The sequence below is a fragment of the Scyliorhinus canicula genome, chromosome 5 (genome assembly GCF_902713615.1).
Source record: "Scyliorhinus canicula chromosome 5, sScyCan1.1, whole genome shotgun sequence".
Lineage (NCBI taxonomy): Eukaryota > Metazoa > Chordata > Chondrichthyes > Carcharhiniformes > Scyliorhinidae > Scyliorhinus > Scyliorhinus canicula.
In genome coordinates this window covers 154,237,970-154,265,509 of record NC_052150.1, presented here as the reverse complement: position 1 = coordinate 154,265,509, position 27,540 = coordinate 154,237,970, and the positions used below count along the sequence as shown (strand labels likewise).

General features: G+C 50.4%; 1 protein-coding gene across 1 annotated transcript in view; it reads right to left on the bottom strand.

The window, feature by feature from the left end:
- The window catches only part of kcnh8 (potassium voltage-gated channel, subfamily H (eag-related), member 8), a 545,374-nt gene that overhangs the window by 263,122 nt on the left and 254,712 nt on the right, over positions 1–27,540 (bottom strand). Inside the window, exon 4 of the mRNA XM_038797843.1 lies at positions 14,895–15,022. Within this exon, the coding sequence (XP_038653771.1) occupies positions 14,895–15,022 (128 nt within the window). The remainder of the gene's footprint in view (positions 1–14,894; positions 15,023–27,540) is intronic.

Genomic DNA, 27,540 nt, shown 5'->3' with positions numbered 1-27,540 from the left:
TACCAGGTCTTGAATGCTGTGTGCTGGGCCACACCTTTGAAAAAGGGTTTCTGGTTTATGGGACTTTGTTATTAAATTGGAACTGCTTAAAGGGGAAATGTATTAAGGATTATACATGGAGTACTGTAGCTGTGTGGGGTATTTATGTTTGTAGTTGATAAAAATGCTTACTGTATATGTTTATAAAAATGTGAACTAAATTTGTAGAATAAACTTTGTTTTTGATTAAAAGTGCTTAAGGTCTGTGTTGAATAACACCTGAAAGGTAGGCCCTTGTGCTCATCATAACCAAAATCAATAAACAGTTCTAGGTCAAGTGAACTCCATGATATACTTTGGAGTTTTCTAAACCCTGGCTCATAACACTTTAGTTGCCAGACACCTTGAGATGCGTCGAGTTTTGTAAAGAATTGTGCATCAGCCATCTCAGGTGTGATATCCTCAAGTTTTGGTATTTGGTAACAGTCTCTTTTGATATTCTCGTTAAGATCTTTAGGATCCGTGCATATGCGAATATCGGCATTCTTTTCTTTACACAAACCAGTCGGTAGGTTCTTCTACCTTTCTGATTACATTTAATATTGCATTCTGTCTAGCTCCTTTCTGAGGCGATCCCAAAGAGGTACAGATACTCTTCTTGGTGCATGTATCACAGGTTTTGCATCCTCTTTGAGTTGCAACTTGTCGGTGAATGTTAGCATACCAAAACCTGTTAACACATCACTGAATTTGCTGATAATATTCTCAGAATCATTGGAGTGTTGACTCAATCCATTGTGGATGCTATATACCAACTGCACTAGACCGGATTCTTCACAGGACTGATCACCTAGCGATGAATCCAAACCCTCGATACAATATAGAATGGGACGGAATAAACTGTGTCCTTCACCACCGCACTCAGGTCACAAGCACCATATCATTTCATGCTTGAACCATTAGAGTCTCTCAGAGATATTTTGTGGATTCTTCTAATCTTTTTAATTTTTTATATCAGTCGTTCTGATTAAATTGGCTTTGGCACCAATGTCTAACTTCATTTGGACCACTGTACCGTTCACTTCAAGTGGTAGCAGCTATTTGTCCTCATCAACCACATTCATTTTAAATGGAGTATCAGTTTGCATTTTTTTAAGTGCTGGAGAACCTTTTGATTTCTCCAAAAAATTATTCTTCTCTGTTATTACTCCAACAAACAATGATGTTTCATCGCTGAAGACTGTGCTGACTGGTCTGGGGTTGAGTAACAATTCTGAGCAAAGTGATTTTTTTCCTTTGCATCTGGAACAAAACTTGCTGGACGCGACCGTAATTTGTGCCTTTGACCACATCTTTCACACAGAAATATTCGTCCTTATCTTTAACGTGTTTGTTGGTGTGCGAGGAGTTGCAGGAACTTTCCCACCTTTTTGGAAAAAGGGTGGCAACCAGAGTGTATTCCTCCAAGAAGATGCCGCCATTACTGTGGAACATTTTAGAAAGCTGTACTGTGAGCCTGACAAATCTTAAATGCTTGTTCCAAGGACAGCTCCGATTCCCTCAGCAACCGTTCCCTCAGCTTATTTTCATTCAAACCAAAGACAATCTGATCCTGAATCAGAAAAATACAGGTTTTCGCTTTTAACTTTTAATCAGTGATGAAATGATCTATGGACTCCCCTGTCTTCTGTAAACATGATCTAAACACGGGGGGCGCGATTCTCCGTAAAGGCTGCCGTGAAACTGGCCGTGTTTCACGGCAGCCTCTGCGCCCCCTCCCGGGACCCGATCCTCCCCCCCGGTCGGGGCTAGCAGTGCGGCCCCGCGAAGCATGGCAACGCAGGCTTAGCGACCGTCTCTAAGCCCGCGCGCCAAGGGTCACGGCGGCTGACGCGCACGATGACGTCAGCCGCGCATGCGCGGATTGGACGGCTCCAACCCGCGCATGCGCAGATGACGTCATCACGCATATGCGTCAAACCCGCGCATGTGCAGGCCGTCATGCCCCTCAGCCGCCCCGCGGACTGATCCTGCGGGGCGGCGGAGGAACAAAGAGTGCGTGGGTTTCGGATCCGCTGCCCGCGATCGGTGGGCACCGATCACGGGCCCATGCCACCCTTGGCTCGGCCGTGTCAATCGGTGCCATGGTTGTCGGGAACGGCACTTTGCGGCCGTTTTCACGAACGGTGAGAGCAGGTGTGTTTGCGTTCGTGAAAACGGCCGTAAAGGCCTGGGAACTCGGCCCATCGGCTAGGGGAGAATCGCTGTTCGCCGTAAAAAAATGGTGAGCAGCGATTCATGTCGTGGGGCGGCCGTGGGGAGGGGGGAGAATAGCGGGAGGTCGGGAAAAATGTCGGGAAGGCCCTCCCGCTATTCTCCGACCCGTCGTGGGCAGAGGGGAATCGCGCCCATAGCGTTCATAAATTTCATTTTTTCTGCGGCTGCAATGTGCATTAAATTTTCGAATTACTTTGTTAAAATTTTGTGCTATTTTCATTGTTTGCAAATTTAAATGTATTAAACACAGCAATTGCTTCAGGCCCTGCCGCTGTTCGGAGTGTTGCTACCTTACGTGAATCTGATTGATCTTCTAAATTTACTGCAGTAAGGAACAGATTAAATTGTTGTTTAAACACACGCTGGTTGCTGTTTACGTTACCATGAATCTGAGACTCATTGGTGGCTTCAAGGACTCCATGTAGGTTCATTCTTGCAGTCTGCAAAATCTTCAAATCTCTGTGGACCTTGTGGCAGATTGTTTTTTTTCTCAGAGTTTAATACCATCCAGCCCTGCTATCAGGTAATGTTCTTGTCGGATGGCCTGATTTATATTACCAGAACACTTGTAGCTAAAGCAGTAAACGATTTATTAACATTTACTGTCAGTAAACTATATACAAAACAACAGATGAATAACAGTAAGATTGAGTACAAGCAACCTCTCTCTTCAGATTCCTCCAGCCACCTGAGGGGTCATCTGACTTTCACATTCACTGATATACCAATGTGATTCCTAGCGGTCAGTCGGTAAATTACAACACAACCATGATATCATGACAATGGTAGCAGCAAGTGTTCATGAGTAAACCCAAAGTGTTTGAAAGTAATTTAGTGCTGATTTGGAAAATCAATCCACATTAGTGCCAGGAGAGAAACTTTGAGTGAAATTCTTTGGTCTCACCATGGCGCATTTCTCAGTGGAGGGAGGTGGTCCACTTTTGGCTGGTGGCGGGATCTTCTGGTCCCACCACTGTCAATGGGATTTCCCATTGAATCCACCCCACACCGCCAGGAAACCCAGGGTAGGGGTGCACCATTGGCGGGGCTGGAAGACCCTGCCCTTAGTGAATCGTACAAAAACAAAAAATGAAGTGATATGTCCACTGGCACAGCAATGAATGCACAGTTACAATGAATCGGGAAGTTGTTGATGTTGCAGAGGCATTTGCGAAGTTTAAAGTGCAGATTGACATTCAGTGGTTTCCGAAGAAGAACATAGAACATAGAACAGTACAGCACAGAACAGGCCTTTCGGCCCTCAATGTTGTGCTGAGCAATGATCACCCCACTCAAACCCCACTTTTAGGACACTACGGGCAATTTAGCATGGCCAATCCACCTAACCCGCACATCTTTGGACTGTGGGAGGAAACCGGAGCACCCGGAGGAAACCCACGCACACAGGAGGAGGACGTGCAGACTCCACACAGACAGTGACACAGCCGGGAATCGAACCTGGGACCCTGGAGCTGTGAAGCATTTATGCTAACCACCAGAGTCAGCTCTGTCCTTCTCTGGGGAAGAAATATGGGATTAAATTTACTTATCAGGTGGGAGTTTACTGGAGTGGACAGCAAAGGCCCAGACAAATTGTATTTAAATTCAGCACCCATCTCCAGCCAAAACTGGATCATCAGATCTACTGATATGAACTTCAAGCCTCAGACAGGAATTAGGCAAGCCTATTGATAACTTTCGGGGGAGTTTCTCCAGGGTCACCAGCCAGCGGTGCGAATGCTGATAGCTCAGCAAATTGGGCAGGAGGCAGAAAATGGATTTCACGGTGGGCTTCAAACCCATTGCGAATCTCCCTGTGTGCCCCGCCCCACCAGCACTGGTGAAGTCCCTGCTCCGATAAGGTTCCTGCCCAGACCCAGCGGGAACATGCAAATAGTTCATTATACCTCATTTGAATGCAATTATCGGGCAGGATACCTGATTAACCTTCCTCCTGGGATATTTCAGCTCCCCCGAGCTGAGAGTCTCGCTGGCATGAATTGGTGCAAGCCCTGAGAAACAGGGATCCAGCGGCTTGAACTCGGAGGGCTGGAAAGGAGGTGAGTACCCCCCATATACCTGCCTCCAGTGTGCCGATGGGGTCCTTCAGGGGAGGTAGGGGTCAGGGGGGTTGTCCTGGGCTGGAGGGGCTCAGGGTGGGGGTTGTTCTTCAGATGGGGGTCATTTAGCTTCTCTTCCCAATTGGAGCCTTAAACCTTTTAAACAGTCCGTGAGCATCTCAAAATTAAAGTTATTTTAGCAGAGGGTAAAAGTCTTCCATCTGCAGCTTTAAACCATTGAAACTGTCTGTAAGCCTGTCGAGTTCAAAGATCTGTGAGATGAAGGTAAAAGTATTCCCTTTAATGTGGTGGAAACCTTTGAAGTTTTTTTCACAGTCATTTTCAAGGCCTTTTAACTAATTGAAGCCTCCCTGCAAGCTTAGAAACCTAGAAGCTTTGAGCTGCATTGTTTACATTCAACTTTACGGACCATTGGCTTTTAAAAGCCTTTTGTTTAAAAGGTCCAGGAAATTTCAAAGGATTACCATTATTTATTTATATAACTCGTCAGGGGTCTATTAACTCTTCAAAGCACCACAGATTTTAAAAAGAGGCTATTTCTTTATTCTGAATGGCTTCCTAGAAACAGCCAAGCTTTTCTCATAAATCTTTAATTTTGAGATGCTGACAGAATGTTTACAGGATTTAAAGCTATAGAGGGGAAGACAAACCAAATGACTCCATCCAGGAAGGCCCCCCGACAAGAATCCCTCCAGCCCAGCACCCACCTCTCTCAACCCCTATTTCCTACCTTGGCATCCTGGAGGAAAGTGTAGGGAGAGAACTTACCCCCTTGTCCCACCTCCCTTGGAATACAAGGTGTCAGGTTGGCACAACCAAGGCGAGGAGCCTGAAGGGGGGACAGAGGAGAGGTTAATGGGCGACTGATGGGGGAACTGAATGTGATACGGGGGGACAGAGGGAAGGTTAAGGGGTGGCTGAAGTGGGATGGCTGGCTTTCCAGTGATCCAGTTGGGGGGGCTGAGGGGGAGAACAGTATACTGAGACCTGGGACCTATCAGAGAGATTAGGCCCCATCACTCTCAGGTCCAGCAAAAACCCAGGTCCATTGCAATGTTCCATTGGATGGCATAACAGTAACACAGGCTGTCTACAATACCAGAACTCATGAAGCCACAAACAGGCAGATGAAGGCACTGGCTACCCAAACAGCTAGCTTTCAGAAGGCAACAGGGTAGATGCAATGCAGCAGAAACTAGAGAATATACAACAGAGAGAAGATTGTGCAGGAGATGTTGATAACCACATGAAGTCACATACAGACAGAAAAGGTCCTCAAATGGATTGAACTGCAGAGCTTGTAGAAAGGTCAGTTAATAGCCAAAGATGTGCTGAACAGAGATGGTAGATGAGGTACCAGAGCCAGAGAAACAGGTAAATGGAAAATAAACCAAAACACCTATACCCTGGAAGAGAATGGTGAGTCTGAGAACACAAGTCATAGGAACCATACAACTGCACAAAATGGCTGGATGCAGCAGGCTGCAAAGGAAATATAATTACACAACCAATCAGAACAGGAAGAGGGGAAGTGGAAATCCCACATGGACAAATCTGTAGGTGAATTCTGATGGAGTGCAGAGTCACATTATCCCACTCAGACTATACCGGAAGATGAAAATGTTAAGAAAATGGTTACCCAAAGAACGGTGTTCTGAAACTGAGGGTAACTGAGATTCAACAGCTAGAACTCAAATCAGAGGGACAAAGAAAAGATGTTAACTGCATGCTCGACTTCACTGAAATAGATCGACCCTCTATCCTGGGGTTCAGCAGATGTGAAGAGCTGCAGATTATCTCAGTAAACTATCAGGTCTAGGAAGCGACACATGGGATTTTCTGCCCCTCCCCACTCCCCACCCCCAGAGAGTGTTGTGCATCCTGCTGTTGTCAATGAGTTTTCCTGTTGTTCACATCCTCTGCCTCCGGAGAACTCACAGCGGGAGGTGGGGGGATTGCTACTTGCGGGACCAGAAGATCCTGCCAACCGGAACGGCAGTAAAACTGTGGCCCAAGGGTTGAAGAAGGTACACTCATTGAAAAGATCCCTCCAATCAGAGGCAAAGATGATCTGGTGCAAATGTACCCAGAGTGTTTCAATGAGATGGTTGGATGATTTGAAGATTTTGTGTATCGTACCACTGTTGATCCAGTGATGAAACCAATGGGTCATCCCACCATTTTTGCTGCCTTTTGGTTTCCAGATGCTGTTAATATTCATACTTTAAGCTTGGAAAGATTAGGAACTCGGCATATTTAATTTCGCCACACTATATGGTACAATAGGATGAACAATGGGTAGCATCCTAACCGCTGAGCCAGAAGCTCTGGGTTTGAACCCCTCCCCAGGACATGATGGCCATGGAAGGTATGTTCATAACATGGCCAGACAGGTTGAGCATCACGCTGTAAAATCCTTCCAACATGCCAATGGCAGGCAGTAAGAATGAGGGAGACTCCCGGCCGGCCATGCTTGATGTGGAGTTGTGCCCCTCAAGCTGTGAGCCTCTGGTGACAGGCTCGCGACCTGTTCCAGGTTAAACTCACTACGAAAATGAATGAAAGTCTGCCTTGTGCACCACTAAGTGTGAGAAGAGAAACAAGAACAACAATCTGGGACAACCAAAAGATAAAAAGCGTACATAGCAGGAACCATACAAATTTCTGACGTGCTCCAGGTAGGAGAACTTTCTGCTCAGAATAGAAAGTCACAAGCAGAACCCACTCTACTTTGAGGTCTTCACCATAGCCGACAAATGGGTTTCTCTTTCTCTTAAGAAACCCATATGAAACTGAATAGAAGTTTAGACTTTGAGTTTAGTTCTGATGAAAAAAATATTGACTAAAACTAAGATAGAATGCAGAGCTGGGCTGAGAAGTGGCAGATGGAGTTTAACCCTGACAAGTGTGAGGTTGTCCATTTTGGAAGGACAAATCTGAATGCGGAATACAGGGTTAATGGTAGGGTTCTTGGCAATGTGGAGGAGCAGAGAGATCTTGGGGTCTATGTTCATAGTTCTTTGAAAGTTGCCACTCAAGTGGATAGAGCTGTGAAGAAGGCCTATGGTGTGCTAGCGTTCATTAGCAGAGGGATTGAATTTAAGAGCCGTGAGGTGATGATGCAGCTGTACAAAACCTTGGTCAGGCCACATTTGGAGTACTGTGTGCAGTTCTGGTCACCTCATTTTAGGAAGGATGTGGAAGCTTTGGAAAAGGTGCAAAGGAGATTTACCAGGATGTTGCCTGGAATGGAGAGTAGGTCATACGAGGAAAGGTTGAGGGTGCTAGGCCTTTTCTCATTAGAACGGAGAAGGATGAGGGGCGACTTGATAGAGGTTTATAAGATGATCAGGGGAATAGATAGAGTAGACAGTCAGAGACTTTTTCCCCGGGTGGAACACACCATTACAAGGGGACATAAATTTAAGATAAATGGTGGAAGATATAGAGGGGATGTCAGAGGTAGGTTCTTTACCCAGAGAGTAGTGGGGGCATGGAATGCACTGCCTGTGGTAGTAGTTGAGTCGGAAAAGTTAGGGACCTTCAAGTGGCTATTGGATAGGTACTTGGATTAGGGTAGAATAATGGAGTGTAGGTTAACTTCTTAAGGGCAGCACGGTAGCATTGTGGATAGCACAATTGCTTCACAGCTCCAGGGTCCCAAGTTCGAATTCGACTTGGGTCACTGTCTGTGTGGAGTCTGCACATCCTCCCCGTGACTGCGTGGGTTTCCTCCGGGTACTCCGGTTTCCTCCCACAGTCCAAAGATGTGCAGGTTGGGTGGATTGGCCATGAAAAATTGTCCAAAATTCTATGATTAACCTAGGACAAAAGTTCGGCGCAACATCGTGGGCCGAAGGGCCTGTTCTGTGCTGTATTTCTCTATCTATCTATAAAACATTAACTCTATTTCTCTATTCACAGCTGTTGCCAGGTCTGCTGAGTATTCCCATCGGTTTCTGTGTTATATAGAAGTTTACGCCATTGCACTCCTCTTCCTGGTGCATACATAGCAGCTGTAATTTGGCACTGAATCTGTGGCTTCAGGATTTTGTTATGGTTGGTGTGAAAACTTTTGAGTATCATATTGGTGTAGAAGAGGGATCTGAGATTTATGTTAACACACAATGTGGTCGGATTTCTCCCAATCATTTACCATAACTTCAGTTTAAGGATAGCTGAAATGAAAGAAATGATATAAATGGTAATTTCTCTCCAATTTCCACCAATTCTCTGCTAAAGTTACAATGAACCCCCATGGAAGTTCTTCTCAATTTCTGGTCAATTGTAATGTGTGCTTTTTCACAAGTGGGCATGCTTCTGATATTAGAATTTACATTTAGACTTTCTGATATTCGGATAATTCACCCAAATAAAAAAAACACGTTTCAAATCAATATAATGTTGTAAAACATTAAAAATTGTAATTAAAATTCAGATGAAATGATGGAAAACAAGCTTTCAAGACTTTTGAACGGTAAAAGGTCACTCCCATGCCATAACTTCAAAAGGAGAGAAACATTTAAAAAAGGGTTAGGGCATCAGACGATAAATAAATTTGAAAATAGGACTCCTCCAATATAGTCAGTCAGCTTGCAGAAGACTTAAGAAGATAGACAATAGTTTTCTAGTTCTCATTTCTATCTTTAGAAAACAAACAATGGGTGCGATTCTCTGGCCTCGTTACGCTCTCGCTCGACCGAACGGAGGTCGGTGAATAGCAGGAGAGACCCAAAATGAGAACCGCGCCAGGTTCCAAACAGTTAGTGATGCAACCGGCCAGCTCCCCTGGGTGAAATCGGGATCTCACAGCAGTGTGGCGAGAAACCAATTATCACCACTTAAGCCCTATTTCCATACAATTAATGGGAGCCACCCCATATCCAGTGGCCTCCCCAGCAGGTGCTCACTCTGGCGCTGATTCGTACTCCTTTTGAAAAACGTGAACCTGACAGAAGGACTTGTCTTTGGAGCTGAGGAGGTGAGTAGCCATCTTTGCTCACAGGCAAAGAGTCCAGGGGCACTGGGCTCGCCACCCCAGTTCTCGGCAGGGGGTGGGAGACCCTTGGTTGCGGGTGGAATACCCTCCGCAGAGATGGGACGCCTTGGGAGTGTGGGGGGGGGGGGGAGGCGCTGGGGGGCATCCACGCATGGTACCAACATGCCAACCGCGTGTGGCGCCAACATGCCAACGACTAGATTGTGTGTATCCATTCCGGGGGCAACCCTTGATCCTTCCCGCCTGCCTCCCAGACCACCCATAACCACCACTGACTGCCAAGGCCTCTGGCTGTGCAGCCGAAGGCTATTGCTGATAGGGAATTGGCAATCGTAGTTAAGTGAGCACTTCACACATCCCAAGTAGATTATCGTGGGGGGGGGGGGGGGGGCGCATGTAGCATGTGGTGCTTATTGTCTAGCATCCCAGTCAGGCAGTGATGCCTGAAAACTGTATCTGAACACTGCGGGAGGCGACACCACACACGCAGCAGCCAATATCTGGGGCGAAATTCTCCGACCCCCCCCCCCCCGCCGGGTCGGAGAATCGCCCGGGGCCGGAGTAAATCCCGCCCCCGCCGTGGCCAGAATTCTCCGCCACCTGGGAATTGGCGGGGGTGGGAATCACGCCACTCCAATCGGCGAGGCCCCTGCGGCGATTCTCCGGCCCGCGATGGGCCGAAGTCTCGCCGCTGAGAGGCATCTCCCGCCGCCGTGGTTTGAACCACCTCTGGTGGCGGCGGGATCAGCGGCGCGAGCGGGTCCCCGGGGTCCTGAGGGGGGGCGCGGGGCAATCGGACCCCGGGGGGCCCCCACGGTGGCCAGACCCGCGATCGAGGCCCACCGATCGGCGGGCAGGCCAGTGCCGTGGGGGCACTCTTTTGCTTCCACCACTGCCACGGCCTCCACCATGGCGGCGGCAGGAGAGAATCCCCCAGCGCGCATGCGCCGGTGGTGACGTCAGCGGCAGCTGACGCACCGGCGCATGCGCGAACCAGCGGAGGCCTTTCAGCCAGCCCCGGCGCCGGGCAGCGGGCATCAAAGGCTGTTGTTGCCGGTTTTGGCGACAGTCGGCGTGGTGCCAACCGCTCCGGCGCGGGCCTAGCCCCGAAAGTGAGGGCTTGGCCCCTAAAGGTGCGGAGAATGGTTGGCGCCACTCCGCTACGCCGGGACCCCCCCGCCCCGCCGGGTAGGGGAGAATCCTGCCCCTGAGCACCCAGGGTGTGTGTCACATCACGCCAGGGTGCTGGGACAGTGTCGGCACTGTCAGCGGGTCACTGTCGAGGGCAGGGGGGCTGATGATTACCCGCAGAGAGCTGAGCGCCAGTGATCCTCAATCTATGCCATTGTCTGACCCCTGCCTGTCTGCTGAGTGCTCGCTCACACCCATCACCTGCACGCGATGTTCCCAGAGATGGAAGGGGAGATGCCTAGGGAGATGGGCCAAGGGTTTGGAGGTCGGCCCGTATTGCGGGAGAAAGTGTCAGAGGTGTCGTACTGGTTGTGCTCAAGGGTGTTTAATATGTTATACAATTCCTCACTCTCCCAATGGTGTCGTCCCTTCCCTCACATCCCTCCCCCTCACCCCCTATCCATCCCCCATCTCCTCAGTGATCTTCAATGTGCTTGGAATTCCAGCTTTTCCGCTGCATATGGGTGTTTCCCCAGGATGCACATCTGATGTGGAGGCAGCCAGCTGCTTACCTCATCCCTTGGCCTTTGATGCTCCTGCCGAGCGTCCTCTGGGGGCTCTGGGGTCAGAGGGCCCTGGCATACATGTCGGCAGCACATGCACAGCCATGCCACCCTATTCCATGCGCTGACTGTGATACACGGCCTCATCAGAGGGCTGAAACTCGGGGGAGCTGATGGCCACCATCGGTCCGGGTTGGCACTCGGCGCCCCTTCCCCCCAGTCGGGGGCCCTGGGTTTCACCATGGGACGGAGGGGCAGTTGGTTCGAGCCCCGGCTGCCCCTGCATCATCCGGCTCTGCCAGCCCTGGCAGCTCCCCGATGCCTTCAAAATCGTGTCAACGCTCTCGGTGATGCTCCTCAGTGATGAGGCCATACTCTGCAGCACCTTGGCAATGCCCAACTGTGACTGGGACAAGCTCCGCAGCACCTTGGCCATTCCCATCTGAGAGCGGGACATGTTCCACAGAACCTCAGGAAGATCAGCCTGGTACTAGGTAACATCCCCCCAACGAGTAGAATAACCATGGCCGTCACCAACTGCGCAATGCCTTGGACACTTCCACTCATGGTGTTGACGTTGAGTACCAGGGTCTCCACTGTGGTCACCACACTAGCAGTGTTGGCCTCAGGTCCATGCATTGCTGGAACATCTCCAGCGCCTGTGGCTTCTGGGTTTCATCCAATCACCTATGGACCTACTTGAGTCTCACTGACAACTCCCTCTGAATGCCCTGACCGCACTCTATCGTCTCCATCAGCTCTGGGTAACCCTGTATCAGAGGCTCAGCATCAGGCTGATACCAAGCTGGGACCTGGGATCTAGCAGACCTCCGACTGCTGTCTCGCATGTGGGTTCCTGCCTCCACCTGATGTGCATCATCAGCAGTGTGGTGCTCACCAGATTGTGCCCCAGAAGCCTGACCACTAACTTTTCCCACCGTGGTGTGTGTATCTGGTGGAGGGTGGGGATGACAGCTGTGACACCTTGTGCCTTCCTCGGAGCTCCCCTCTGAGGCTGGAGAGGCGACCACCCAGGATGGGCCATCGCCGTCGGCTGCAGGACCTGTGGGAGACTGAACAAGTGGTCAGTGGGAGGGATGGGCCGGTCAGTAAGGCAATAACAACTCACATTTGACAGTTCCTCCAGGTGGAGCCCAATGTTTCCTCACCTCTGCGGCATCTGCCATCCTCCGTGTGGGTGACCGCCCTGTCCTTGGCCACCCCGGTTGCCTTCAGAGCCCGATCCTTGTAGCAGTTGAGGATTCTTCTGTCCAGGGGCAATCCTCCACCAGTCTGGACCTTCTCCTGATGGTTGTGGGAGAGCTTTTCCCGAGGAGACAGGGAGAGGGCATCGTTAGCCACACGTGTGATTCACAGTGGTGGGAAGGAGGGTGTGAATTGAAGGGTTCCAAATCAACATGAAGTGACCTACTGAGGTACTCAGTTATATCAATCATGTGCAGCATTGTGGGAGATATGTCATAGAGCACTGGTTGAAAAAAATAGGAATGGGCAATAAATGTTGATCTTGCCAGCAATGCCCACATCCCAACAACGAGTTCTTTGAAAAGAAAATTTCTTGATTTACTTTAAAGAATTGAAGGTTGGGCAAGTGGAATTTTAGGGCAGACACTTGTGATGTGCGTGAAAGTTACAGCTTTGGTAAAGTCACTTCAAATTGTACCAGTTATCATTTTGGAAAATTTGTTATGCTTGATAGCATTTGATCTCCAGCATACCACACCATGCAAAATTAGGATCAGTGTTCTCTCTCCCCCCCCCCCCCCCACCCAAGACTCTGGATTTAAGCATGGGAAAGCAGGAATGGGCAGATCAGGACAATATCTAAGTAAAATCAGGGGCAGAATTTTCCCATATTCTTTCAGTGTCAGGCTCTGACTGAAACACAACATGTAGCTCTCCAGCCGAGATTTTGAGCACCTCTTAAAAAAAATGCAGCGGGCTTGTTTTCAGGCGTCACTGTGGTGGGGTGGGTCCTGATAGGCAAGGCTGGCTCCGCAGAGGTCGGGTAGCCATTTAAAAACGGCGCCCTGATCAGCACTTGGAATAACCCCGCCCCACAATCTCCCCCATCAGCACTGCAGCTTTCTCCTATCCTGCCCACCACCATCAGCATCGGGGTTCTCACGCCTCCCCCACTACAAGCATCAGCATCAGGGCTCTCTTCCACCTGCCCTCCACCCCATCAGCAGCATCCAGGGCTTTCCCCCTATCCAACCACCATCAGCATCAGGGCTCTCCCAACACCCCCACCACAAGCTTCAGCATTCCCTGCGACAAACATAATGTGAACTCTGCCCCTGATGGGGCTTCCTAGGGGGTCTGCCCCGACACTGCTCCCTGGCACAGGTTGGCACTGCCAACTTCTGTAAATGCCAGCCTACACTTGGTATGAATATTCATTGAGGGGGGATCATGTGGCGGGGGGACTCGGTAAGTATATTAAAATGTATTTCAATGAGGTTCCCACCAGCAGCAGAAAGCTTGGCAGTTTCCCCAATGCCAGGATAAATGTTTGTTATACGGTTTTTCGGACTTCAAAGGAAGGTCGAGCTTCCCCCTACAAATAATATCAGGAAACCCTTTTGCATGCTTAACGTGTCACGCATGCGCATTAAAAGGCCAGTTCACTGGAATTAAATTCCCCAGCTAAATTAAGACCACCTCCGAATTATGTTCTCCGCCAGCAAGAAATTAGAATGTTCACTTTTACGACTACGCGGAAATAGCATGCACCTGGCCAGGTGGACTTCTTCCATGATTAACAGAGAGTTGTCACTGCATTGACCTCTTTGGGGAATGTCTGTAAATGCCAGCCTATGTTTAAGAACAAGTGGTGGCAATGCAAGTTGTGTGGATGGTAACCAAGGAAAGGTTTAATGATTAGTGGGAAGGGTTGAGCAGTGGTCAGGCAAAGGTGATTGGGATAGTGCAGGCTGCACTGAAACCCCCCCCCCCCACCCCCCCAATGGAAATCACTCTGACTTCTAGTCCCGTCATTGAGCCTAGACTCCAGAATGGAAGATTCCAGCTGATGCCTCAATCTGTATTTCATTTAAAACCACCAAGCACCTCCGCCAAATGTCACTTTCTGCAGCCCAGCAAAGCAGGTGGAGTCATCAAATGCTTTGCTAATTTTAACCCGCAGTATCAACAGGTTTTACAAATAAAATGGATTTACAAAATCATCATTCCCAAATACGTCATCATTTTTGCCACAATTTAATTGAACTTGCAATGGAAACTGCGGAGAGGTTGATCCTCAGGAGGTACAGCAGTGTGGTGGTAGTATAAATTGTTGCCCCCTGTGAATATATGGGTTATTGATCTTCTGAAAAATACAAATATCCTGTTTGCCATTCTGCAAGTTGCGGGTGTAAATGGAAATGCCAAAGTCAGCAAAGCTGCAGCAACCCCCCTGAGGTAGTCAACAAAATATGACCCTACAAAAAAAAACATACTTAGATCAGCTCAAATCAGTAGAGCTAATCTGCCACTTCAATTTATAAATTGCCAAGTCTGTATGTTCAAAATGAATTAAAGGCTTCTACAGGGATCTAGCTATTAATAGCTGAGCTATACAAGCAGCTGCTGAGCAAACTGTTTAGAGAAAGGTCTAGGTCCACAGGCAGCATAATAATACAGAGAATTTGACATTCCTGTCAAACGTATAGTCGGAATATACATGAAAATGTTCTGGTTCTTAAACTTTGCAGTGATCAGCAACAATGATATATTGGTTCGTCGCTAGAACTGTGGTACAGTATTGTATCAATAGCAAGGATATCACATAAGCTTGATTTAACAGTGATAAAATATCTTTCAAATTCTTCATATACTTACATTATTTATCTTCAACTTGCTCTTCTCTCGTCTTTGTAGGTGGCCAGAGATGTGATAAAGGACGGCACGACTTCGCCGGCGAGCTGAGCTGAAGTGTGTCCCTGCTTTCCCTCGTCCCTTGTATTTTTCTATTTATGAAATCAAACATTTCATTGGTTGACTGACCTATTTGTAAGACTTCTTTTAATTAAATCCACAAAAAGTCAAAATAAAAGCAAATGATGGTGGATGCTGGAATCTGAAACAAAATCAGAAAAGGCTGGACAATCTCAGCAGGCCTGACAGCATCTGTGGAGCGAGAAGGGAGCTAACGATTCGAGTCTGGATGACACTTTGTCAAAGCCCAAATCTCCAAAATATCAAAAAAAAGTCATCCTTGTGTGTGAACAAAAGGCAACACTTTCAAAATGAATTTAACTCAAAGAGCGCTAATTTGGAATTGATGTTGATCTTAAACGGCTTGCATTGCAAAAGCCAACGGTGATCAGGGAATGTTTGTTGGGAAACTTCATGGGCCCAACATTTGGTACAGATCACCTAATCTCTTTTAAGTTTGGCAGGTGACATGTTGACCATTCTTTTGAGGAGGTGACATGTTGATCAGCTAAACTTTAACAACTCTTGTCAAACAAATAATAAGGGATTCAATATGTATACGACCTAGATGTGTTTTAAGATGTTGTTAATTTTTGACTTGATGGTAATGGAGTGATTTTTAACTTTTGATTTTATCCCAAAATAGTGCTTGGACATCATAATGTGACTTTTCAGGCCTGTTAATATTTGTTAGCTGCCTAACAATCAATTCACTATAAATGTGAAATATGCAAACTTATGATTTAAAGCAGGATTTAACTCACTCCCACATTATTCTTTTCATTTAAAGCTATTGTGAAATACTAGAGGCAGCTGACAGTTTTCATGATAAGCAGTTGGGAACATTGCAAAAAGCAGAAGGTTTGTCAGATGATGTGTGTCAAGGAAAGAACTTGCATTGATCTAACACCTCAGGATGTCTCAAAACACTTTACATTTGATTAAATACTTTTTCAACTCGGGTGACTCTTGTCACATAAGCATCAAAATCTGTCAGTGTTTGAAAAGGTAGAGCAGCAAGGGCATGGGGTAGGTGGGTATGAGCACATGTGAGTTTTAGCAGGGGGAGCACACCGTCTGATATCCATAGGCACTACTAAGCAATCCCCAACATTTAGGCAGTGATTTGGCAGCCATTGGCCTGGCTGTAAACAAAGAGGAGTCTTTTCAGTGTGAACCGTGGTTAACTGACAGCACTTGCAAAGCCATGTTGGAGTCAATCAGTGTCCATAAGCCATATAATTCATAAGTTGGGACGTGGTCATTACTGTATTATTTAACTGGTTCTAGTCAGAATAATCTTTCACTAATATTCTCTTAAATCTCTGGAATATTTTGAGTCTTAAACACTGCCACTATTTCTTCTCTACACAGCTGTGTGTGCTGATAAAATGCAACCTGGGACTTATTGTAAATGTAACATTAATAGATTTCATTGGATTTCCGTGCACAGAATTCTTGCACTCGGTATGAGCGATATCAGCGTCAGTCACATCTACAACTGTCTCAGCATTCTCAACCCTTTTCTGCCAATGCTGGTAATCCTTACAGAGGTCTGGGGCCAAATGCACTGTTCCTGAGACTCAGTGATGATGCCGGGGCAGGATCCATGGACTTCCACGAGAGCAAAACTGGCGCTGGACCTGGACCAATTCAATGACACTTAAGGGGCTAGCACCGGCACCACGTGGAACAATCAATTCCAATGGGAAACGATGCGGGGTTCGCAGGGTTTGCGAATGATACGCAGGAGGCTGACAAGCTGCAGCCACATATACACATTTTAGTCCCCACACACACCATCCCAGCCAACAAGATGGCAGCGAGGAGAGAGACCCTGTTTCACGGACGCCGAGCACTACACCTTGCTAGACCCTGTGGAGGAGAGGTGGGCGACCCTGTACCCTGGCCGGGAAGGAGGCCGCCAGCCACTGCCGTTCACCGTGCCTGCATACAGGTGGCAGAGGTGGCCAGCGCCGTGGGCAACACTGCTGGGATCGGCCAGCAGTGCAGGAAGAAACTGCACAACCTCCTCAGGATGGCCTGGATGAGTAGGCAGCACTGCGGCCCTGGCACCATCCGTCCTACACATCCGTAAACCCTCCCACACCCAGAGGGAGGCAGGATTCCCACCCTGCACCACATGCCAGCCCTGATATCGGCCACCATGGTCGGGTGCCCTGGCCACTGAAGCCATCAGCTACTCAACCGCTCGGCAGCATGCATCGGACTGTCTAAAACTGTGCATGTTCTGTTTCCAAGCACCCACCCCCCTCCCCAGGGGAAGGCTACCCATAACCACCGGGAGCGGGAGAAGACTGGAGGGGGACTGCCGGGCCTGTGGCCCCTCACCACAACAGAGCAGAGCGTCTGGGTGTAATAGGCAGACCCGAAGAAAAGCCAGTCATCGGGGTGGAGGTCGGCATTGGGCGAGGAAGTGAGACCCTGTTGATCTGTGGTTCCCCATGACACGTGTGTCACCCCCACTTCACCCTCACCTCTACCACCACCATTACACCCACACCACCCTCATACCACCCAAACACCACCGCTCCACCACCACCACTGCTCTCTCCGCCCCCTCGCCCCCCCAGCCCGTGATGCAAACATGCGTCTTACCTTGCATGTTGTAGGTGCTGCTGATGATAGGACGGGCCCTTCTGGTGTCCCGGCCCACTACCCCAGCCACAGCCAGAATCCCAGATGCCGACCAGCAACTGGACGATACCAACATGTACGGCAGCCCTTGACCCAAATCCCAGGACGCCCCAGAGCGCAAGACACAGATTTCCCACCTCAGCTGTCTCCAACATCCTCCACCATCCCAGAGACACTGACCTTGGTTGGACAATTTAGTGAAGAGGCTCCTGGGATACACTCTGGTGCGCACGACACACATGCTCCAGTACAGCAGGTGGAGGTGGGAACTCCCGAGGGGGCGGACGGTCAGAGTGAGGCCCGACCCCAGGGATTAGCTGCCGTCCAGATGGGTTTTGGGCTTCTGGAATGGACAGTCCCATCAATCGTGGAGTTGCAGTCAGAGAGCCAGGGACTACATGAGAGGTTGTCTGCGAGCATCCAGTGCCTGCAGGAGCAGTTGGAGGAGTCCAATCGCATGCAGGAGCAGGAGGTGGTGCCTATCAAGCGTGCCACCCACGTTAACACCGCAGGGGTGGCATCTGCGGTGGAGGCTTTGGATGAGAGGGATTGGCCGTGGACCAGCATGTCCAAGCCTGGGACATTCTGTGAAGGCGTTGGCCGAGGCCCAATACAGGATTGCCCTGTCACATTGCCACCTGGACATTGCCGTGGCGCTCCCAGTCACAGCGTCCATGGCTGAGAGCATCAGCAGCATTGCCCAGGAGCTGGCCAATATGGCTTAGACACAGAGGGAGGTGGCCCAGTCCCAGAGGGAGATGGCGCAGTCACTGGCTGATGTGGCACAGACTCAGAAGGTGGTGGCACAGTCACAACTTGATGTGGCGCAGTCCCAGATGGAGATGGCCAACTTGCTGTGCACCATGGTCATGAGCATTGAGACCATGGTCGAGACCAGAGTGGGCTTCCAGGGCTGGCAGCGACAGGTGATGGGGGAGCCTTAGGTGTTAGCTCCACTCGCACCCCCATCCCATGGGGTAGCCCAGGGGCCAATGGGCACCATGGGGGAGGAGGATGTGATGGGGTCTGTGCCGGTGACTCCCGCAGGGGAGGTGCCAGAACACCGTAACACCTCAGACTCCACCACTCTTGTCCCTGATGCATCACATGGGCAGAGGGCAGAACAGGGCAGCACCATGCCATCTGGGACACCCGAGCAGCAGCCAGGCACATCCAAGCCGAGTGGCCCCATAAGACAGCTGCCAAAGGAGACACAGGGCAGTAATCACAGCAGGCCGGCTCCACTCCTGATGAACAGTCTAGGGATCCACCTAGATGTAGTGTTGGGGCCCATGAGGCCAGAAAAGTAGACACCAGTTAGGTTGGTACGGAGCAGGGCACAGTTTAGTGATAGGGGCTAGGGCACTAATCTGTATATATGTTGTCACATTAAATACCTGTTCATGCTGTTACAACCTGCCTCGGTGCTCTGTCAGAAGGGTGTAAGGGGTGGGCTGGTCTGGGAGGGATGGAGAGAAGGCACAGGTTGGGGTTGGGAATGGGCAGACTTTGGGGGTGGGCTTGGCTCAGGGACCACAGCTCAGACAGTGCTCACTGTTCTGGTGTTCCGCCCCACCATGATGGTCTGTGCTTGGGCATAGCCCCAGTCTTGTGCGGCATCACCCCGGCCCCATGGCCTGTCCCCCCATCACCCCACCCCCCACCCCAGCCAACCTGGGAGCCCAAGTTCCTGCCTCTGGATGCCCTACTTCCTCCCTCTCCCTCATCAGTCACGGCGCCTGTTTTTTGATTTTTAAAAGCACAAGTGAAACTCGCCACGGAAATGCCCCCCAGTGGAGGCAGCGAATCGCGTTGGTCCAGAAAATACTGGGTCAGGCCGGTAATGATATGTAAATGGTGTTTACTGTACGTGAGGAGTGGAAAGCATTAACACCGCTGTTGGGGCACCGGGGAATTGTGATTTGGCGTGAACCCGGTGCCTGCCATGATTTGGCATCCAATTCTCCGCCCAGTCCACTTCCCGATTTTGACATCAGCTGACGGAGAATTCCACCCCTGCTGTTTTTGACTTTTTAAAAAATTTACAGCATCCAATTCATTTCTTTTTCCAATTGAGGGACAATTTAGCGTGTCCGATTCACCTACCATTCCCATCTTTGCGTTGTAGGGGTGAGTCCCACGCAGACATGGGGAGAATGTGCAAACTCCACATGGACAGTGACCTAGGGCCGGGATCGAATCCGGGTCCTCGGCGCTGTGAAGCAGCAGTGCTAACCACTGCGCCGCCATGCCGCCCTGTTTTATGACTGCTAATTGAGATGTGACGCAACATCAAAGTTGTCCCATGTTATTTCAATGCTTCTGTAATTTCATGCTTGATTGTCTGCCATTTCTAGCTTTGCCAAGCTAGAAATTGCCAAGCATAAAAGAAATAATAAAATTATCGTTGAAAAAGAGGCCATTTACTTCATCACACAAAATTATTTTACTGGAACTATCCATTTCATTTCCTTTCCAGCTTTTTCCTCCTATCCTTTAATTGAAGCAGCTGCTCAGAGGACCATGGTGTGGTTGTATATTTTATACATAATGTTGAATTTTTTAATTGCAAATGACTTTATAGAACAAAGTTGATTTCACAGATCAGATCACACCAGTGTGAGATCATCCTCAGCTAAAGACTCACTAAATACTATCTGCCAACGTAACTAAATAAGAGCATGACTATAGCAGGGGTTCTTAACTGGTGGTCCATGTGAAGATATCAAGGTGTATAGCACTGGCGTCCTGTCTGCACTGCGGAGACAACATGAATCAATTTAGTATCCAGAGCTACAGAGTTTAAATTGCAGCCCAAGTGACCAATTGACACCAACACAGAGTGTTCAATCCCAGTACCCAAAGGAAGTGAGGTGCCAGAATCCAACACTGGGCACCAGAAGCACAAAGTCATTAGTCCAGAGCAATATTGACAAGGACACGGCAGTACATTTCTGCTTGCGTTGTTGGAAATGGAAAACAGGGGAAATGAAAACCTGTAAGGCAGTAAACATCAGCACTCAACCAGCATCAATGAACATCAACACAATCACAGTCCATTAGCCGCACACTGACAGTCCACGGGCCACACACTGACAGTCCACTAGCCACACACTGACAGTCCACCAGCCTCACACTGACAGTCCACTAGCTTCACACTGACAGTCCACTAGCCTCATACTGACAGTCCACTAGCCACACACTGACAGTACACTAGCCTCACACTGACAGTACACTAGCCACACACTGACAGTCCAGTAGCCTCACACTAACAGTCCACAAGCCACACACTGACAGTCCACTAGCCTCACACTGACAGTCCACTAACCACACACTGACAGTCCACTAGCCACACACTGACAGTACACTAGCCACACACTGACAGTCCACTAACCACACACTGACAGTCCACTAGCCTCACAATCACAGTCCACTAGCCGCACACTGACAGTCCACTAGCCTCACACTGACAGTCCACTAGCCTCACAATCACAGTCCACTAGCCGCACACTGACAGTCCACTAGCCACACGCTGACAGACCACTAGCCTCACAATCACAGTTCACTAGCCACACACTGACAGTCCACTAGCCTCACACTGACAGTCCACTAGCCACACACTGACAGTCCACTAGCCACACACTGACAGTCCACTAGCCTCACACTGACAGTCCACTAGCCTCACACTGACAGTCCACTAGCCACACACTGACAGTCCACTAGCCTCACACTGACATTCCACTAGCCACACACTGACAGTCCACTAGCCTCACACTGACATTCCACTAGCCACACACTGACAGTCCACGAGCCACACACTGACAGTCCACTAGCCACACACTGACAGTCCACTAGCCACACACTGACAGTCCACTAGCCTCACACTGACAGTCCACTAGCCTCACACTGACATTCCACTAGCCACACACTGACAGTCCACTAGCCTCACACTGACATTCCACTAGCCACACACTGACAGTCCACTAGCCTCACACTGACATTCCACTAGCCACACACTGACAGTCCACGAGCCACACACTGACAGTCCACTAGCCACACACTGACAGTCCACTAGCCACACACTGACAGTCCACTAGCCTCACACTGACAGTCCACTAGCCTCACACTGACAGTCCACTAGCCACACACTGACAGTCCACTAGCCACACACTGACAGTCCACTAGCCTCACACTGACAGTCCACTAGCCACACACTGACAGTCCACTAGCCACACACTGACAGTCCACAAGCCTCACACTGACAGTCCACTAGCCTCACACTGACAGTCCACTAGCCACACTCTGACATTCCACTAGCCACACACTGACAGTCCACTAGCCACACACTGACAGTCCACCAGCCACACACTGACATTCCACTAGCCACACACTGACAGTCCACTAGCCACACACTGACAGTCCACTAGCCACACACTGACAGTCCACGAGCCACACACTGACAGTCCACGGGCCACACACTGACAGTCCACGAGCCACACACTGACAGTCCACTAGCCACACACTGACAGTCCACTAGCCACACACTGACAGTCCACGAGCCAAACACTGACAGTCCACGGGCCACACACTGACAGTCCACGAGCCACACACTGACAGTCCACTAGCCACACACTGACAGTCCACTAGCCACACACTGACAGTCCACTAGCCACACACTGACAGTCCACTAGCCACACACTGACAGTCCACGAGCCACACACTGACAGTCCACGGGCCACACACTGACAGTCCACTAGCCACACACTGACAGTCCACTAGCCTCACACTGACAGTCCACTAGCCTCACACTGACAGTCCACTAGCCACACACTGACAGTCCACTAGCCACACAGTGGCAGTCCACTAGCCTCACACTGACAGTCCACTAGCCTCACACTGACAGTCCACTAGCCTCACACTGACAGTCCACTAGCCTCACACTGACAGTCCACCAGCCACACACTGACATTCCACTAGCCACACACTGACAGTCCACTAGCCACACACTGACAGTCCACTAGCCACACACTGACAGTCCACGAGCCACACACTGACAGTCCACGGGCCACACACTGACAGTCCACGAGCCACACACTGACAGTCCACTAGCCACACACTGACAGTCCACTAGCCACACACTGACAGTCCACTAGCCACACACTGACAGTCCACGAGCCACACACTGACAGTCCACGGGCCACACACTGACAGTCCACGAGCCACACACTGACAGTCCACTAGCCTCACACTGACAGTCCACTAGCCTCACACTGACAGTCCACTAGCCACACACTGACAGTCCACTAGCCACACAGTGGCAGTCCACTAGCCACACACTGACAGTCCACTAGCCACACACTGACAGTCCACGAGCCAAACACTGACAGTCCACGGGCCACACACTGACAGTCCACGAGCCACACACTGACAGTCCACTAGCCACACACTGACAGTCCACTAGCCACACACTGACAGTCCACTAGCCACACACTGACAGTCCACTAGCCACACACTGACAGTCCACTAGCCTCACACTGACAGTCCACTAGCCTCACAATGACAGTCCACTAGCCTCACACTGACAGTCCACTAGCCACACACTGACAGTCCACTAGCCACACACTGACAGTCCACTAGCCACACAGTGGCAGTCCACTAGCCTCACACTGACAGTCCACTAGCCTCACACTGACAGTCCACTAGCCTCACACTGACAGTCCACTAGCCTCACACTGACAGTCCAGTAGCCTCACACTAACAGTCCAATAGCCACACTCTGACAATCCACTAGCCACACACTGACAGTCCATGAGCCACACACTGACAGTCCACGGGCCACACACTGACAGTCCACTAGCCTCACACTAACAGTCCAATAGCCACACTCTGACAATCCACTAGCCACACACTGACAGTCCATGAGCCACACACTGACAGTCCACTAGCCACACACTGACAGTCCACTAGCCACACACTGACAGTCCACTAGCCACACACTGACAGTCCACTAGCCTCACAATCACAGTCCACTAGCCACACACTGACAGTCCACTAGCCTCACACTGACAGTCCACTAGCCTCACACTGACAGTTCACTAGCCACACACTGACAGTCCACTAGCCACACACTGACAGTCCACTAGCCACACACTGACAGTCCACTAGCCTCACACTGACAGTCCACTAGCCACACACTGACAGTCCACTAGCCACACACTGACAGTCCACTAGCCACACACTGACAGTCCACTAGCCTCATACTGACAGTCCACTAGCCACACACTGACAGTCCACTAGCCACACACTGACAGTCCACGAGCCACACACTGACAGTCCACGGGCCACACACTGACAGTCCACGAGCCACACACTGACAGTCCACTAGCCACACACTGACTGTCCACTAGCCACACACTGACAGTCCACTAGCCACACAGTGGCAGTCCACTAGCCTCTCACTGACAGTCCACTAGCCTCACGCTGACAGTCCACTAGCCTCACACTGACAGTCCACTAGCCTCACAATCACAGTCCACTAGCCACACACTGACAGTCCACTAGCCTCACACTGACAGTCCACTAGCCTCACACTGACAGTTCACTAGCCACACACTGACAGTCCACTAGCCTCACACTGACAGTCCACTAGCCACACTCTGACATTCCACTAGCCACACACTGACAGTCCACTAGCCACACACTGACAGTCCACCAGCCACACACTGACATTCCACTAGCCACACACTGACAGTCCACTAGCCACACACTGACAGTCCAGTAGCCACACACTGACAGTCCACGAGCCACACACTGACAGTCCACTAGCCACACACTGACAGTCCACGAGCCACACACTGACAGTCCACGGGCCACACACTGACAGTCCACGAGCCACACACTGACAGTCCACTAGCCACACACTGACAGTCCACTAGCCACACACTGACAGTCCACTAGCCTCACACTGACAGTCCACTAGCCACACACTGACAGTCCACTAGCCTCACACTGACAGTCCACTAGCCTCACACTGACAGTCCACTAGCCACACACTGACAGTCCACTAGCCACACAGTGGCAGTCCACTAGCCACACACTGACAGTCCACTAGCCTCACAATCACAGTCCACTAGCCTCACACTAACAGTCCACTAGCCTCACACTGACAGTTCACTAGCCACACACTGACCGTCCACTAGCCTCACACTGACAGTCCACTAGCCTCATACTGACAGTCCACTAGCCACACACTGACAGTCCACTAGCCACACACTGACAGTCCACGAGCCACACACTGACAGTCCACGGGCCACACACTGACAGTCCACGAGCCACACACTGACAGTCCACTAGCCACACACTGACAGTCCACTAGCCACACACTGACAGTCCACTAGCCACACAGTGGCAGTCCACTAGCCTCACACTGACAGTCCACTAGCCTCACGCTGACAGTCCACTAGCCTCACACTGACAGTCCACTAGCCTCACAATCACAGTCCACTAGCCACACACTGACAGTCCACTAGCCTCACACTGACAGTCCACTAGCCTCACACTGACAGTTCACTAGCCACACACTGACAGTCCACTAGCCTCACACTGACAGTCCACTAGCCACACTCTGACATTCCACTAGCCACACACTGACAGTCCACTAGCCACACACTGACAGTCCACCAGCCACACACTGATATTCCACTAGCCACACACTGACAGTCCACTAGCCACACACTGACAGTCCACTAGCCACACACTGACAGTCCACGAGCCACACACTGACAGTCCACTAGCCACACACTGACAGTCCACGAGCCACACACTGACAGTCCACGGGCCACACACTGACAGTCCACGAGCCACACACTGACAGTCCACTAGCCACACACTGACAGTCCACTAGCCACACACTGACAGTCCACTAGCCTCACACTGACAGTCCACTAGCCACACACTGACAGTCCACTAGCCTCACACTGACAGTCCACTAGCCTCACACTGACAGTCCACTAGCCACACACTGACAGTCCACTAGCCACACACTGACAGTCCACTAGCCTCACACTAACAGTCCACTAGCCTCACACTGACAGTCCAGTAGCCTCACACTAACAGTCCAATAGCCTCACTCTGACAATCCACTAGCCACACACTGACAGTCCATGAGCCACACACTGACAGTCCACGGGCCACACACTGACAGTCCACTAGCCACACACTGACAGTCCACTAGCCACACACTGACAGTCCACTAGCCACACACTGACAGTCCACTAGCCTCACAATCACAGTCCACTAGCCACACACTGACAGTCCACTAGCCTCACACTGACAGTCCACTAGCCTCACACTGACAGTTCACTAGCCACACACTGACAGTCCACTAGCCTCACACTGACAGTCCACTAGCCTCATACTGACAGTCCACTAGCCACACACTGACAGTCCACTAGCCACACACTGACAGTCCACGAGCCACACACTGACAGTCCACTAGCCACACACTGACAGTCCACTAGCCACACAGTGGCAGTCCACTAGCCTCACACTGACAGTCCACTAGCCTCACGCTGACAGTCCACTAGCCTCACACTGACAGTCCACTAGCCTCACAATCACAGTCCACTAGCCACACACTGACAGTCCACTAGCCTCACAATGACAGTCCACTAGCCTCACACTGACAGTTCACTAGCCACACACTGACAGTCCACTAGCCTCACACTGACAGTCCACTAGCCTCATACTGACAGTCCACTAGCCACACACTGACAGTCCTCTAGCCACACACTGACAGTCCACTAGCCTCACACTGACAGTTCACTAGCCACACACTGACAGTCCACTAGCCTCACACTGACAGTCCACTAGCCTCATACTGACAGTCCACTAGCCACACACTGACAGTCCACAAGCCTCACACTGACAGTCCACTAGCCTCACACTGACAGTCCACTAGCCACACACTGACAGTCCACTAGCCACACAGTGGCAGTCCACTAGCCTCACACTGACAGTCCACTAGCCTCACGCTGACAGTCCACTAGCCTCACACTGACAGTCCAGTAGCCTCACACTAACAGTCCAATAGCCTCACTCTGACAATCCACTAGCCACACACTGACAGTCCACTAGCCACACACTGACAGTCCACTAGCCACACACTGACAGTCAACTAGCCACACACTGACAGTCCACTAGCCTCACACTGACAGTCCACTAGCCACACAGTGACAGTCCACTAGCCACACACTGACAGTCCACTAGCCTCACACTGACAGTCCACTAGCCACACACTGACAGTCCACTAGCCTCACACTGACAGTCCACTAGCCTCACACTGACAGTCCACTAGCCTCACAATGACAGTCCACTAGCCTCACACTGACAGTCCACTAGCCTCACACTGACAGTCCACTAGCCTCAGAATCACAGTTCACTAGCCTCAAAATCACAGTCCACTAGCCTCACACTGACAGTCCACTAGCCTCACACTGACAGTCCACTAGCCACACACTGACAGTCCACTAGCCTCACACTGACAGTCCACTAGCCTCACACTGACAGTCCACTAGCCTCACAATGACAGTCCACTAGCCTCACACTGACAGTCCACTAGCCTCACACTGACAGTCCACTAGCCTCAGAATCACAGTTCACTAGCCACATACTGACAGTCCACTAGCCTCACACTGACAGTCCACTAGCTTCACACTGACTGTCCACTAGCCTCACACTGACAGTCCACTAGCCTCACACTGACAGTCCACTAGCTTCACACTGACTGTCCACTAGCCTCACAATCACAGCCCACTAGCCTCACACTGGCAGTCCAGTAGCCTCACAATCACAGTCCACTAGCTTCACACTGGTAGTCCATTAGCCTCACAAT